This window comes from Protomyctophum parallelum, assembly GCF_964188405.1.
Source record: "Protomyctophum parallelum genome assembly, chromosome: 3".
Lineage (NCBI taxonomy): Eukaryota > Metazoa > Chordata > Actinopteri > Myctophiformes > Myctophidae > Protomyctophum > Protomyctophum parallelum.
The window spans coordinates 23,693,620-23,710,995 of record NC_139698.1 but is presented as its reverse complement, the minus strand read 5'-3'; the positions used below and the strand labels follow the sequence as shown (position 1 = coordinate 23,710,995).

At 45.5% G+C, this 17,376-nt stretch overlaps 1 protein-coding gene across 1 annotated transcript; it reads left to right on the top strand.

Moving 5' to 3' along the window:
- Window positions 1–1,119: 1,119 nt before the first annotated feature.
- Window positions 1,120–15,567, top strand: LOC310856610 (neuronal pentraxin-2; the record flags this gene model as incomplete). The annotated part of the gene is made up of 7 exons (XM_083762081.1): window positions 1,120–1,202; window positions 3,898–4,846; window positions 6,154–6,325; window positions 6,781–7,017; window positions 8,499–8,755; window positions 14,011–14,190; window positions 15,352–15,567. 7 exons carry the CDS (start codon window positions 1,120–1,122, stop codon window positions 15,565–15,567), a joined length of 2,094 nt encoding a protein of 697 aa, XP_083618207.1.
- Between the last annotated feature and the right edge of the window lie 1,809 nt (window positions 15,568–17,376).

Here is a 17,376-nt window from a genome sequence, read left to right as displayed (position 1 = left end):
CAGACGTATATAGCGCATATAATCTCTCTCCGAGACTAATTGAGTGTTAACATGGCGGGAAGGTAGATTAGAAATAAAAGAGTGTATAATTATCAGTGGGTCATTTGTGTGTTGACTGAAGTGTTAACCGTCTGATTCTTTCTGACCCCAGCCATCTGTTCTCTTGTCTGTCCAGCAACCTCTATCTCAGACACGGAATTAAGCTGGCCAACTACACCCTGGTTAGGACCAAGGATGCGTCTGTGTGTGTGTGTGTGTGTGTGTGTGTGTGTGTGTGTGTGTGTGTGTGTGTGTCATTATAGGCCCACTTTTGCAAAAACAAGTGTGAATTTGATCTACAAGCTCACAAAGCATCGTGCCTCACAATGTGTCGTGAGCTTGTAGATTGGCTATTTCCGTGTGACTCCAAATGGAATGAAGTATTACATAGACAAAAAACCACAGTTCACTCTTCCCGAATCCCAACTAACCCGGCCGGCGTCAGTGTTTTCCTAAATCAGGGTCGGCGACCTTTTCAGGTAATAGGCTGGCGTGACCACCCAATGCCAGACGGTGAAAACCACCACAGCTTTTGCAACTTATTATATAATTATAGGCTATACAGAATGCAAACATATAATATGTCAATAATTTAGGTAAGGTAAATTCTTACCATCATGGAGATAAGAGATAAGAGTTTTAATGCACATCAAACAATAATGGTTAATGGTTTGACTAATGCATTGATCACCCTGTCTGATTGTCTGATCAAAAAGAGAGGTGGTTGCCCACGCCTGCCCTAAATGCCAATGCCGTGCAGAGGTACCAATAATATCAACCAGGGGTCATCGCCATGTCGGCTTGTGGTGGCCATTTTTGTCAACGTAAGGGTCCATTTGAACACTCGCCGAGTTAAGGGGGTCTTTGCGAATAAAACATTTGAGAACCACTATAGTAGCCTACTAGTTGGACTCCTAATATGCCATACATGTCGTAATAAATAATTGCCATACTTATTCACTCAGTAATTGAGTCAAAATAAGAACATTACGTATATAATAGTGTGTAAAAAATAAAATATAAAAGTTGCCATGGACATGACCAAGTCTTTTCCACGGACACATTTGTCTGTGTACGGACATGTTGGTGACCACTGATGTCAACAACGTCCAAAGATGGGCCAAGGGGGAGTGGTCAGTGGTGGTGAGTGATCCCAGAAAGAGGTAGGGATATGGTCCGATGGAGGAAGTAGGCATAGAGGAAAGGAGAGGTGGAGAGGGTTAGAGATTTACTCCCCTGGAGTAAATCTCTGTCAATCTGGTCAAGGCTTGAACAGGACTACTAACCGGCCACTCACTGCATGCATGTCTACCTACAAGTCTTCATCCACAGAGCAGCACTAAGGTATGGAATGTATGCTTAATTGATTATAGACTAAATATCTTGCAGAAGTCTTTTTTGAGAAGAGTGAGCTATGAAGCTATCGAGAAAGAGGAAAAAGGACTATATTGCCAATAATGCTGCAACTGCAATAGATATATTTTCTACAAAAATAGATAATTATTGAACCCATTATTGAAATCTATTTAGATTTCAGATTTTGACATTATTTAGTTTAAACACCACAGCCCTATACTACTTCATCGTGCAACAAACACTGTAGCACAAATCACACCTTGTAGATCGGCTTGAAAGTCTTTTTTTGAGAATATAGGGTAGGCCTATATACAGTATATATATATATATATAATTTTTTTATGTTTTGAAAATTTGCCCAAAATAGGGACACCAGGGTTAACGTTGTTAATCACGCAGCTGAATGAGGCTATCAGGATTTAATGTGGGACTAATCACACTACCTTAATGCCCACTTGGACCATATGGCACACAACAACCAGGATTCATGGATTACAAACACATACACACATGAACTCACGCTACACACGCATGGATAAGCAAGCACACGTACACACAGCCTATGCGTGCAGCACGTGCACGCATAGGCTGTGTGTGTACACACACACACACACACACACACACACACACACACACATCTCTGACCAAGTTACTGCCAACAAATGGTTGCAATTAGGCTAATTGAGTGACCTGTGCGAGGTATTAAACTTAGCGCTAAATAATGGAGATTGAGTGTGACACAGTCCTCTGCCTGACCATCTGTCTCTGCTCCAAAGCCTGTGAATAATGCTTCATGTAAACGCTCTGCTGTACGACGGTGGCATACGGAGAAGTATAAATCAGGCTCGACACAGACAGACAACAAGGGGGTTGAAGCTATGGTTTGATTGCTGAACATTATACAAAGCAATTATTTTAGTTCTGCTTTTTTTTAATTTGTTTTATTTTAACCTTTTTCTATTCCAGTTTAGTGTTAACTTGTTTTTAAAGTGGGTTTGCTAGTTTCATTTTGTCATATTCACCCAAAATAAGACCCAAGATATATATATATATATATATATATATATATATTTCTTTTTTTGTTGCATACAATAAAATACACTACAGTTAGCTAGTGCTTGCCATACCTAGTTGTAATGATTGTATTCATTTTAGTTAAATATAACCGGCCAGTCTGTGCTGAAGTGTCCCTGAGCAAGGCACTTAACCCCTAGCCTCGATACCCAGGCTTTCATTTCGTCAGCACAGGTGTCATTAATTAACAGTTAAATGCAGAGGACACATTTGACGTACAGTATGTGTCCAAATGTACAGTCACAAATACAATCCCGGAACCAAAGGCAACTCCCAAAACAACTAAAAGGGAGGGACTAAATATTACTATACGTAGTTGTGAACATTTATAGCACATATTGACATGCTGTAGGTTGTCTAACAATATAGCCATCTGCCTTTATTGCCTGTTCAATGTCTTGAATGCTCATCGCTCATATACAGTGATGAAAACCATGGGTTCTCTTCCAGTCAAATCCCTCAATTAATCCCTAAAGCCAATTAGTTGCGTGAGTTAGTGGAGTGAAACAGTTAGATAGGCCTACTGATGGAATATGGCTGTTCAACATATCACACAGCAAATACAATTGAATTAATATTCAGTGGAAGTCACGCAAACATTTAGACCACTGGAGAATGTGGCCTACAGACTAGAGATGCTTACAACACGTCGAAGCATTGTGAGCTTGCTATTTTCAGTGTGTGACACTGGCACAAAACTAATGAGGTGTTATTGTCTCAGCAACACGTGTACAGTATGCTATACTGTATGTAGGCAGACCAGCTAAGAAGATTCTTGGCAAATCACACCGATAAGGTTTTCGTCATTCACCATTTGCGGTCAGGAGCTGTGTTTGTCGTCCTGATCCAGCAGTATATTGAATAATAAATAGAATGTCTTACCATAAGCAACTGTACAAAACACACTTAAAAGACAATATGGAATCATTTAGAATATGTTATGATCAGCTTCTGACAGTTATAACTAATTTATCCAACTATTTAAACTCTACAGTGCATACTGTACTTAATTGACCGGGGCCGCCAGGGCTCTGCATTGGCCCCCTACCTTTTTCCCTCCACACTAAAACCCTTTGTCGAAAATAGCTGATCTATAAGCACATTAAGAAACACACTGTATGGGCCTGGGCCGTGGCTCAGTGGTCCAGGCACCTTGGCTGGTAATCCAGTCTGGCAGTGAACCGCGGGTTCGACTCCCGATCCCGAAGGCCTCTCTTTCCCCATTTCCTGTCAGCCTACTGTCTGTCCCTCCATAAAAAATAGAATAGAGATGGCCGACAAATCTGCCACATGGGGAAAAGAAAATCCCTGGGGAGATTGGTCTGGCAAAGTCAAGGTGAGACCTTTTTGCTGTGACCTTGGAATCTGTTTGTAACCGCGCCTCGGAAATAAAATCTGATCTGAACACATCTGATGTTTGACTTACAGGGTCGATCAAAGTTCTTCAAGCCACACAGAAGATGAGAGAACAACATCTACCCTAAGAGGTCTGGCCGTCTTTGTCACCTCGCATCCCAGATCAGATGCACACAACGAGAAGACAATCAACCGCTATAACGTTGGCGGCGGCGCAACATCTCCAATGAAGTCTCGCTCGCCGTCTCCGCCGTCCGAGGGGAACGGAGGAAACATGAGGAGTTCTCCACTCCTGACCGCTGCACTTTCACTCCTCCTCCTCTGCGCCGCGTCCGCAAGCGGCATGGGCCCCGACCACCACTACGGAGCCACCCCGCGCTTCATATGCACCCCCATCCCCGCGGACGCGGACCCCGCCTGCTTCAGGGAGGCGGGCATGGGGGGATCAGGCCGCCAGGGGCGCCACGGCGGGACGCCACCTGAGGCAGCACCCGCGGGAGGACCTTCCCCTTCTTCAGGCTGGTGGGGGATGCCCGACGAGGCCAAGGCCACCATCCTCCACCTCAGGGAGAGCCTGCTCAAGGAGAAGGAGAGCGTCTTCGAGCAGCGGGAGACCATCCGGGAGCTGAACGCCAAGCTGGCCCTGTGCGAGGGCTTCGGTCGGAGCATGACGGCGGACGACGACCACAGCGGCGGCCGCACAGACCACGACCACCACCACCGCCAACACCGCCTCCACGCCTCCCGGCAGGGCGGCGTGGGGCCGAGGGGCTCGGGCGGTCACCGCGGTGGCAACCGTCCGGGTATTCATCGTGGCGGCAGCAGCAGCAACCTCTTACCGGACGCGCCGCGCCCCTCCGCCGGGGCGGGCGGAGTGGCGGGTCACGTCGGAGACAACAGGAAGGATAATAGACACACCGCCGTCGCCACGACGACGACAGCAGAAGGGGAGATGACTTCATCGCCCGAGCAGATGGACCGCATGCTGCAGGCCCTCAAGGAGCGGCTGGAGAGCCTCCAGGTGAGAAAACACGATAGAAAACTATCATATTATGGTCACAGTCAGGTGGGGAACCTTCCATGTCAGTGGGTTTTTTTTCAACCTTTTTTCATATCAAGGGCCATTATTTATTCGGCATTCGATTGAGCCACGGACCACCATTTGATGACATTTAGATGCAACATGCAGAAAGTAAAGAATATTTTTGTTACCGTTGGATAAGAGTTTGTTCCACAATTCCATGCTGTATTGACGTGGTACCACATAGGAGAGATAACAGGCAACTGTTGATCAAAACAACAATTATATTTGCATTAATTTAATTAATAATTAATAAGTTTACCAATACTTGAGAGCTTAAAATAACTTTCTTTTACACTCTCAAGAGTTAAAGGTCTAAAAGGGTCCATTTGGTCAGCAACTATCCATCATTTGGATAGTTGCCTTGTGTTTGATCAAATCAACTAGAGTCCCAAAATAATACAATAAACACTTAATAAATGGATCCGGAAGTATTATATTATACTGTACATATAAGCTCTGGAAAGGACAGACAAAGCACCAGGTAACTTTGTTAATTTTGTTAATTGGCCTTGAGAAAGTTGGCTTAGATTTGGCAATGGTGGGGTCTTCCCCACCATCTAATTCTATAATCTCTCTCTCTTTCTCTCTCTCTCTATCCGTTTCTCTCTCTTGGACCGTGATCAAAGACAGGCGTCCACAGTAGCCACAGGGGGTTGTAAGGGCTGTGTGTAATCAACACTGATTACAGTGATCTCCATTGACAGGCCACCCACCAGCTCAACGCTAGGATTACCTTGCTTTTCGAAGAGAATGAGTGAGAATGAGAGACACAGACGGACAGACAGACAAAGATGCAGCCACAGCCCACAGAGCGTATGAGAGTATTGAACCCAAGGACAGACATATCCCTTAATTTATTACTTTACCACTTAATCCCCCCCCCCCTCCCCAAATTCCAGTTTATGTCGGCACAAGATAAGAAATGTGCTGATTTTATTAAAATATAAGTAAATACATTTTGCAGAGCCCTGAGGCCCATAGGAAAGGAGCCTATCTCCTGTTTCCTTATAGCGTGAGGCAGCTTGATATACAAGTACACCCACTGGACATGACCGCTAGCATCTTGCAGGGACTTAACCCCGCAATCCATCCCTTGATGCCGAGTGCCAAGCAGGGAGGCACTGCGTTCCGTTTTTAAGAGTTTATACGACTCATAAATCAAACGGGTTTAAGCAGTCGATAGCGTAACACTGTGTGCGTGCGTGTGTCTGTATATGTGCGTGTCTGTGTGTGCGTGCCAGCAGAAGAGGAACGCGTCCAGTGCGTACTCCAGCTCTCTGAAGGAGCTCCTCCAGAGGAAGATCAGCACCATGGAGCAGCAGCTCCACCCGCCAGCACCACCACACCCGCCCCACGACGACGACACCACCACCTCCGCCCTCAGTGGCCCACATCACCACGACGACCACCACGACGGTAATTAAGGCTCGTTGTCGTCGTCGTCCTCACATTTTAACCCATTTAGACCAGACGTCGAAATAAAAAAAAAGTCTTCTAAAAGAATATATATAGGCTATATTCAAAGATTTGTGCCACATTTTCACGATTTGTCAAAAATAGCAGACCTACAAGCTCGGCGCGCTATGAGCTTGTAGATCTGCTATTTTTCAATAGCTAAATTATAACATCATAACACCAAAAGGGGTTCACCACCCAAAATGGGTTAACCCATTTAGACCTTCTGAAATACCTATATGTTTCTGTATCAGCGGTGCTCAATATTTCATGTCAAGGACCGCTAAAAGTTACATGTAAATATAATGTAATGGGCACGATTCACGACGATCACGACAAAAACAATTCTAGATTATCTCAAAAGATTGCGATTAGACGAATGTGATGTGATAATTGTTGACGACGTACGGCCCTAGATGACGACGGTCACCACGAGGACGCGGAGCACGGCGACCCCCACAAAGACTACGATGACCTCGACGACGGCGCCCACGACGGAGACGGTAGCCACGGCGACGACGACGATGACGACGACGGTCACCATGGTAACGAAGAGGACGACGACGGCTACGGTTATGTGGCGCACACGGGATACAGGCCGCACTCCTCCAACACACTGGAGACCATACTGAACCGGCTGAACCACCGGTCAGGTATGTCAACAAACACTCTGGTATACCGGCCGGGTCCGGGTGGGTGCACAATGTTATATATCAGGGGCTTTTATACATGATTGGGGCACGGCGGGACCATATTTATGGGTCGGGAGTAAATATCCCTTTTAAAGGTTTTACGACATTCATTTTCATTTATTCTTCTTTTTCTTTTTTCCTTTAGGTTTTATGACCTCAATTACACCCAAAAAACCTGAACTTTTAACATTCAGTGGATTTTCTGTGGTCTGAAGTTTTCTTTGGGGTTTGGAGCTACTTTTGAGCTACAATGAAAACAGGCAACACAGTGAAACAGTGACATCTGCTGGCAAATCCCATTGACATATATGGGATTTGCAGTAAGTCACTTACTGCCGGCAAATCAGAGCACCTGTTTGAGCAAGAAAACCCCAGATCACAGAAAATCTACTGAATGTTAAAAGTTCATGTTTTTTGGGTGCAATTGAGATTAGAAAATCCAAAATCTTTTTTTTGTGTCACAATCCCTTTAAGTATTTGGGAGACAACTAAATGCTAAAAGAAAATGCTAAAGGAAATCTATCTTTCAGAAATTCCCAAAACAATTTGAAAATCTTTCCAATCAAAAAATACACCCGTGTGAAGTGAGGGGCGTTCTTATCATGATACATGATCATCTCATCCTGGCCAATCACAATTTGCGTCCTCACTTTATCGTCTTCGCTTTTCTGGTCTTTACCATTTCACCAACTTTATTTATAACAACGGGGATACGGGATACATCTCTACTGGGGAGGCTGCTGCTGCTGCTGCTGGTCTGCCATGCTCCTGATGATGTCAGAATCACCGGGGTCAATAATTGTCAACGTGCAAACAGAGAAGTATTTGCCGCAGGCTGTTCCGAGCTCAATGTTGTTGCCGCTGTAGTGGTGCACGCCCGTCTTGAACAGCATGGCGTTGTACTCGATCTCAGACTTCCTCAAGGCGGGACAGTTCTTGGCCAGGATGACCAGCTTGGCTTCGCCCCGGCGGATCATCTTCTGGGACTGTTTGTATCCCAGCACGTACTTCCCACTCTTCATCACTAGCCGGAGTCTGGAGTTGATGGACTCCATGGACTTTTTCTCCTTCTTTGCAGCCACCATTTTTGCCGTTTTAGTCTGATCCAAAGGATAAAATAGCTTGAACTAATGCCGGTTAGGTTAGAATTCGCTCCAGTGGTGTCCGCTTTGAACCTAACCTTCTGCCTCATCCCTTGATCAGACCACTGTTATATACTATCCGATTATGCTTTGTCATGATGACTAGGCCAAGAGTATCTATCCATATATGGGTTCGCTACATCGATCTGATGCCAGCACCAAGTCAGCTCGGACTGTATATCCAGTCACATTCCTCTGGGGAAAATAACGGCAAAAATGACCACGATGAGATAAAACGTTCCATTTCCGATGACTATTATAAATCATAGACCAAAACTGCTGTCCCTCTTTATCGCGCAGGTCCCGACAGGACGATCAAGGCAGAGGAGAGTCCCGGCGGCTCCTTCCAGATCGGCTTCCCCATGCGGACCAACTACATGTACAGCCGGGTGAAGAGGACCCTGCCCAACGAGATCTTTGCCCTCACCCTGTGCCTGTGGATCAAGGGTGGGCCCGGCCTGGGCACACCGTTCTCCTACTCCGCCCCGGGGCAGGCCAACGAGCTGGTGCTGATCGAGTGGGGCAACAACCCCATGGAGCTGCTGGTGGACGACAAGGTGAGAGAAGGGCTGGAAAATACTCACTTTTCGAGTGTCCTATATACGGCTTCGTACCCACACGTCTCATATTTGCCATTGAAAATGAAAGGAGATGGAGGGGAAAGGAACTGGTTGGAATAACGTGTTCCTTCCACACGCTACGTCCAACCAGGGAAACTCCCCCCTGTCAGGTGTAAAGGAGCAACTTGGACACTCAGGCATGAAGGAAGCATGAGTTCAAGTCTGTTGCTCTCCCCTTGCCCCCCATATATGGGGACTAGGTTGGTGGAGGGTGTGTAGAGCCCAGGATCACATTAGATGATTGACACCGGGGTGAAAAATGGGTTACAAAATCGTGGGATAAAAAATATATTAAAGGAAAATGAAAGGAGAAATTAGGTCAAATGTCTGCCAAATATGGCGTAAATTTGTGGCAACACATAACATGTATGTTGGCCATGGTTCATGGACATATTATAGAGCTTGTCTTGAGCATAGAGGGTTTGATGACGTCAGACAGGCATGGAGTGTGTCACGAGGTCTGATGTGTCACGAGGCGTGACCATATATGGAGGCGTGATGTCACCCGGCTTAGTGTCTATTTTTGTCTTAGGAACACATTAGATAATTGACACAGGGGTGAAAAATGAGTTACAAAATCGTGGGATAAAAAAAAGGAAAAAAAATAAAATAAAAATCCCATTGACAATTAATGGAGAATTTTATGTCATAAAGGGCTGTATTTTGCGCGTATTAAGTACCAGGTCTTATTACTTAACTTGAGTAAACTAAAGAACTGGAGGCGTGATCAATGCCATTTGGCTATTCTGAGTGGCCAAAGAGCATTGATCACGCCTCCAGGTCTTTAGTTTACTCAAGTCAAGTAATAAGACCTGGTACTTAATCAGACCAGTGTGTGTCCAGTGGAAACCTTGTATGAATCTGATCTTTTGCGTGTCTTAACCAGTCTATGGTTAAGACACGCAAAATGCAGCCCATAGTGTCTGGGCAAATGGGCATAGTGTCTATTTTACTTCATGATGATGTACGATATCGCACGGGTGTGATTTGTGTTATTATAAAGGGTCTCATCATGTCCAATAATCCGGTCTTACGGAGCGAGGCGGCGACGGTATCATTTCAAGCCAGTGTCCGTCAGATGGTGCTCTGTACGGTGAGGCTGCGAACAGACAAGAGTAACCTGAACCCAAGAGTCATCTGTGACAGCGGCGGAACGTCCGTGGTGGTGGGACTCCAAGTGTACACCTTTGGAGGCGACTCGCTAGAAGATCAGGTCAACGTGAACGTCTTCAACACGCTGTCTCTGAGATGGACCATGTTGCCCCCTGCAGTGACAACCACCGCAGGAGGAGAACAGTGCCCCCCTGAGGTGCCCTGTAAACGCCACGGTCACACGGCTGTGCTCATCGGATACATGGTCTACGTCTGGGGTGGCAGACGTCTGGATTATGATGAGCACTACTTTTGCAACAACGTGCTTTATGCGTTTGACGTCGACGCCCACAGATGGCTCAATGCAGAGGTTTCCGGGACGGTTCCGGAGGTGCGGTTCGGCCACTCGGCCTGCGTCTCGAGGAAGGACATGTATGTCTACGGATGAGAGAGCCTGGAGGGGCCACCAACGACGTCTACAAGTTGGACACCGCCACGATGGTCTGGTCTTCAGTGAACGCCGAGGGCAGCCTGCCTCCTGCTTCGTACAGCCACTCGGCCGCCATCACGGGGACAAAGATGTTTGTATTTGGGAGACAGGGACACGAGAGCGACGCTTACGACGACGTCAGGGTGTTTGACACGGAGGCCGACCTCTGGCTCGTCGTTCCCTCTGCACGGCCGCTTCCGAAAGAACGCTGGTGGCATTCCGTCTTTGTCCACGACGGAGAGCTGTACGTATTTGGTTACACTGCTGAGAAAGAACCGGGTGAGGAAGACTTTGCCAACGATCTGTGGAAGTTCAATCCAGAGACCTTCTCCTGGAAGGAGGTTAAGCCCAATGTGAATGACCAGTCCGTGGTGGCTGGCAGCTGCTGTTGCATGGTGGGAAATCGTGGCATCGTCTTTGGCGGATTTAAAGACGACAGCAGGCCTACACGATGACGACCTTTACATCTTAGACTTCAGCCCTGGTCTAAAGATGCTATGCCAGCTAGCGGTTATTCAGTACCGTCTGGATCGGTCTGAACTCCCACACGACATCAGGTGGGAACTGGCAGCCATGACTTAAAATAACCTTCCAAGACACGAGCGAAAGCGTAAACGGGGAATTAGAAAGCATCAATAACATAGTTGACCTTACAGCCTCATTAGCCAAACTAAAACCCTCTCTGAGGAACAACGATAACACAATTGGTACGATAATGTCTGTAAAAAAACCTCAGGACTAGACTAAAGAGCCTTTCAAACGTGAAGCGATTTAACGCATTTTCAATGAGACCTGCGTTTTTGCGCGGAGCACTGGGGAGCAGTCGCGGTGTGACAACGCAAGCGTATTTACGTTATTTTTACGCTTGCGTTGTTGCTCCCCACTTGAGCAGACCTGGAGGAGACCCGTCGTTGATCCAGGCAACAACGCCTGCGTTCCTCGCTTCCCGTTTGAAAAAATAATAATAATACACAGAGAGCCAGAACGAACAAAACACACAACCTAATCACGAGGGCAGTGCCAATGCACACCTCTACTCAGTTTTGAGTTAACCCCCCCCCTCGCTCACCGTGGGCCATTGTACCTAACCTGTATACTGCATGTGACCACCCTCCACCTGCTAAGCTGCCTCATACGTCAGTAAGAGGGATGAACCGATAGCATGAGGCCAGTGGGGCAGTGGACCATGGTGGACTTAAAGGTCACCGGGCTGCTTCAGCTCAGTGTTGAACCGCTACACTGGCAACAACGAGCAGTCCTTAAGCACTTAAAAGACGACCTCAAATGGGATTTCAGAGTACCGACCGGTGGCATTTCATTTCCGTATCGTGACGCATTTCCCCGGTGGAACGGGAGCGGGGCACGTCTCAGCCTATCACAGCGATTTGGGGGGGGTTGACCCCCATGGAACTTCCGTTCCAATCCCTCCAGACACCACACCACGCCTTTTAACCCAGCTCTGAGCACTCATTTCGAGCATGCGAGTACCTTGATCCGCCTGGAGGTCATGTCAGACCACAAACCAAGCAAGGATGCTGAATGAAAGTGTTTCTATTACTGCCTTGCCCATTTCTCATCTCAAATGTTTTCCGAAAAATATTTGTAGTGTGTATTTAACTATTTATTTAGCTTTAAGAGGGTGAAGACGGTGGCACAGTTGGTAGTGCTGTCGCCTCACAGCTAGAAGGTCCTGGGTTCGATTCCCGCTGGGGACACTGTGGGCACTGGCGGCGTGTTCCCTCCTCCGCGTCATCAGTGCCCATACCCGAGGCGGGGGTTGGCGATAGGGCCTTTCTGTGTGGAGTTTGCATGTTCTCCCCGTGTCCCCTAGGGTAGATACCCTCACAAAAACATGCCGTAATCCTGGTCTCTAAAAACTACCTCCCCCTGGCCAGCCAGCCTGATGGAGGGGAAAGGAACTGGTCGGAATAACGTGTCCCTTCCACGCGCTACGTCCGGCCGTGGAAATTCCCCTCTGTCAGGTGAAAAGAAGCAGCTTGGACTCCTCATGCATAGAAGGAGGCATGAGGTCAGTCCGCTGCCCCCCCAGGTTGGCAGAGGAAGTGTAGCACCCAGGATTACATAGATAATTGGCACTGGGTGATAAGAAAACTGGGTTACAAAATCGTGGGATAAAAAAAAAAAAAAAAAAGAGGTTGAATACGGGGAAAGTGTATAGTTAGTTATACTGTACCTTTAAAACCGGGAAAGCATCCGTGTCATTTATTTTAGGGTTTCATGCAGACTTCTTTTTTCCCCCAGCGCCGCACCATGACTAAAATCACTGGCACCATGCAAAGACAAGCCAAGAATAAAAAGTGGAGTAAAATATTTAATATTACACTACCGGCAATTGGTTGAAATAAGCTCTCAAGCCATGCTGAAATGGGCATGACAGCACACCTAGACATTAATATAAGTTTTGAGAACAGATGAAACTTCCCTTCTCACTTCTGTTTTGGAGGGCAATAAAATATAGAATATATACTGGAACACTCGACTGGTCGGCACAGCACTGTTTTGTTTTGCAGGGGTGACTTTTTTGTCACTGTATAGACGCCATCTTTGTGCCATGCAGCACTGCCCTCTAGTGTCTAGCTGCTCTAGCACAATTAAATATATACAGGTAGTAGCTTTGTGTGGAAGACTTATTGACAGGTGCATAGTCTCCCGGCTGTTGCCTCTTGCAATTTCCAAATGCTTCCGTCATACATTCTGGAGAAACTGAAGCTCTATCATGAGTAAAATATACCCCACTTCTGTTTCATCTTAAATAGAAATCATCTAAGCTCTTAAAATAACGTAAATGGCAGCTTCCTTATTCAGCAGTTCCAGACTCATTCGGAGATTGTGGAATAGCTGCACGTGAGACTAACAGGAGCATGTCATGATGACATCATTGGGTAGAATTGCTGATGTAAGCAGTGAAGCACACATTATCTTTGTTGGTTAGGAAGTAATTGAGGTTGGACTTTTGATAGGAAAAAATTAAGTCTTTTTGGGGCATGTAGGCCTACTGTATATTGTTAACGGCCCCAATTACGACAGACGTGCTCCGAGGTAGAAAATCATATTTCTCAATTCAGGTGCAAATAAAATTCACCAATGTGTAAAACAGGCTTGCTGACAACTAGTGTTCTCTTGAAAAAGGTCATATGGATAAGTTAATTTGGCAATATAAACAGTATGGACATAGTCTTATATTAGATACATTCTGAGGAAGGTAAGCAGTACTTTTCTCAGTGAATTATGTCCATAACAGACTGTGGTTGAAAAAAATATATTCATACTCCTTACTGAGTTTCATTCTCTAGTTGCATTTCTCCCATTCCACTCTGGATATGAATGTTGGATATTACTCAAAGTAAAATGTATCAGTGAAATTCACTGCACTCTATTTTGCCATTACGTCTATAGCTCATCTACACAACTTGGAAATCAGCTATTCTTTGGCAGAGATTTGGTGTAGAGGGACAAACCAAGTATCGAACCCTGGGGGACCCCGGTCAACTAAGTATATACTGTGTAGGGTTTAAGTGACCATCTACAGAGAGAGTATATGTATACTGGAGTGACTCACCATTGTCCACCTTGACCTGTGTGCCCTCAGGCGGTGACGCTGCCCCTGTCTCTGAGTGACGGGAAGTGGCACCATGTGTGTGTGACGTGGTCCACGCGGGAAGGGCAGTGGGAGGCCTACCAGGACGGGGTGCAGCGGGGGTCCGGGGACAGCCTCTCTGCCTGGCACCCCATCAAACCTGGAGGGGTCTTCATCATCGGACAGGAACAGGTAAAGACCATGTACTGCATTTGTTCGTCGACTACCTTTTTTAACCCATTCTGACCTGAGATCAGATTCTAAAAATGTCTTCTATGTCAGTCGCTCTTCGATTTTTCAAATATAGCAGACCTACAAGCTTGTAGCTATGAGCTACGAGCTATGAGCTTGTAGATCTGCTATTTTTCAATAGCTAAAGCATGACATGATGCCAACACCAAAATGGGTTAAACTAAGCCATGACGACTAAAACTATGACACTTAATATACTGACAACTACTGACTTTTGTGTTATCCTGTAGGCATTGTCGTATATAACTGTATCTACATTTTGCAAACTGTCAATAAAGTATTCAATAAATCAAAAAAGTTAAAACATTTTGAAACCTGCAGTGCAAACAAAGCACAATTATACTTTTGACCGAGTGGACAGGAGATGTGAACAGTGGGAACTGGAAACATTGATAATATCAACATTTCTACATCTCATCTGATGCAGCTTGTCCACTCAAGTTCCTTTAAACATTTTGGTGTTTTAACTAAGCATTATGTTATACTTTAGCTATTGGAAAAATAGCAGATCGAGCTTGTAGGTCTGCTATGTTTAAAAAATCGTGAAAATGCGGCACAAATCTTTGAATATATAAGTTGCGCTGTCTAAAGACTGTCTGAATCCCACACAGAACTACCCACAATTTAGTTGTCTTTTTGCATTCAGCAGCACCCTCCTTTGCTTCCTATTAAGCCTCCTTCCGCTCTGCCTTCCCCCCTCCTTGTTGTAATACAGGGATGTCCCCATTTTTCGCTTCCGATCCAGATACCTCAATTTATGTGTTAGCCGATACCGATACCAGTGTCGTGATCTCATGTTGTTTATAGCCATCTAGCTATATATATATATCTCGTGTTGTGTTTATAGCCTACTCGTCACTCAAATGCACACTTGCAGTTTGGGCAACTCCAAAGCAAACTCCACACGTCCCAACATTTTATTTACCTGCCATAGTGTCAACCCCTTACCCCTGTGTCACAGATACCGATATGACCCGATATGACAAATAAGGGCCGATCCGATACTTTCCCCCGATACCGATACAGCATCGGGACATCTCTAAATAAAATACAAAGAGTTGTATCCCTTACCTGAACTCTTACCCGTTTTGACCTCTCCAGGACACGCTGGGCGGCCGTTTTGACGCGACCCAGTCCTTCGTGGGCGAGATCTCAGACCTGCAGATGTGGTCCCACGTGCTGGCGCCCAGCGACATCCACAGCCTGGCCTCTTGCGGCAGCCACCTCACCGGGGACGTCCTCGCCTGGTCCGAGACGGAGCTCGAGCATCACGGCGGCGTCTCGGTGTACCCCTTCGACCCCTGCCACGAACACTGACAAAAACGGCCCCCTGGCCACTACGTTCTCGGTGGTCTGTTATAAGAGACACTGGAGGAGACAAGAGGATGTAAAACATGTCTAAAAAACGTACCATATTACTGTACCGGTGTTACTGTCAAAACATTGTACAAACGTTTTAAATGCCTTCCTTTGAACTCAAAAGTCTCAAACCAAAGACATTTTTATATAGCTCTGTCGGTGGAGCTCTCGCCTTTGGACAGGTTCATGCGGGTTCGATCCCGGGCACCGCCGCCAATTCAAGCGTATGGGTAGCACGGCTTGGGTGCGGCCAAGTTGTGCGGCAAGTAGGCTACTGGGAGTGGGAGCTGATGGTAGGTGTTTTGCGCTTCACCTCAGCATGCATCTCCCAGGGCCAGGGTCTAGCAAAAATAGCAGATCTACAAGCTCGTAGCGCGCCACTCAGTGGCGCGCTTTGAGCTTGTAGATCTGCTATTTTTCAATAGCTAAAGCACGACCTACTCAAAAGGATCCCTGGCTAATAAGACAAATATATGCCTTAAAACATTATAACTTGCCCTCTATAACTAAAATTAAAAATGAAAACACCTTAATCGTTTTATTTCTTTCATAAATAGAGAAATCTTTCACTCAATAGGAACTGCTCCGGTCACAAGTTGATGATGTCATATCATATGATGTCCATGTGTGAGCCAGGCCTATGGAATATATGGAATGCACGGGCTAATAAAAAGTATTTAAAATATTGCATTGATGCTCATATTATCCCTAGGAAGTATTAAGGTGTAATGCATTCCATAGGGCTAAACCACACATGGACATATATGACATCATCAACTTGCGACAGGAGCCGTTCCTATTGAGAGAAAGATTCTTCATTTCTGAAAAAATAATATTTAAGGTGTTTTTATTTTAGGCAAATATAATGTTTTAAGGCATATTTGTCTTATCAGCCAGGGATCCCTTTAAAGACATGTTGTGGTTAATGTATTTGACAATGTAGGCATGACAAGTGCTGCCTGGGTTACGTGTTGAATGATGTATTTATGTTAATTGTGTGAATGGCCTTGTTGGGGCGTCGATATTGGCACAAAAAAGCCTGTTTTATGTATGGGAACAAGTGAACCGTTGATCTACGACATATTGTCATATTGTGAATAAGATCAAATGCTAGATTTGCCTTTTAACCTATTCTGCGCGGGAACCCCTTTTGGTGTTTCAAGCATTATGTTATACTTTAGCTATTGAAAAATAGCAGACCTACAAGCTCATAGCGCGAGTGCCGCGCTACGAGCTTGTAGGTCTGCTATTTATTTTTTCAAATCGTGAAAACGTGGCGCAAATCTTTGAATATATATTTCAGAGCGAACATTAACTAAAATATTTGCTTCTGGGGGGTCCCTGGAACTACATAATTTGAGATGGGGGTCCGTGGCCCAATGGAGATCATTCTGGGGGTCCTTGACATGAAAAAGGTTGAGCAAAATGGATTAAGTTTCTTAGTTTTTAGCTTTTTAACTAGTTATTCTAGCTCCTATAATGAAGCAGTTTTAGTTTGTTCTGGGTTTTTTTGTAAAGCTACTCTGGGTACCCGAGAAAAGCGATATACAAATTGGATGTATTATTATAGATACTGGTCTCTTTTATAATGAAATTGCCAGTCTTCTTCATGCAGGTTCTCTTATCGTACCGAGGTAGAAAGTGTCACTAGTTTTGACAAGAAGGTATTAGATGAGTATTAAATGGTTTCCATGACAAATACAGCTAACTGACCTAAAAACCAAAGATACAGTACATGGGCCTATTACTAGAACTAATTTGTTCGAA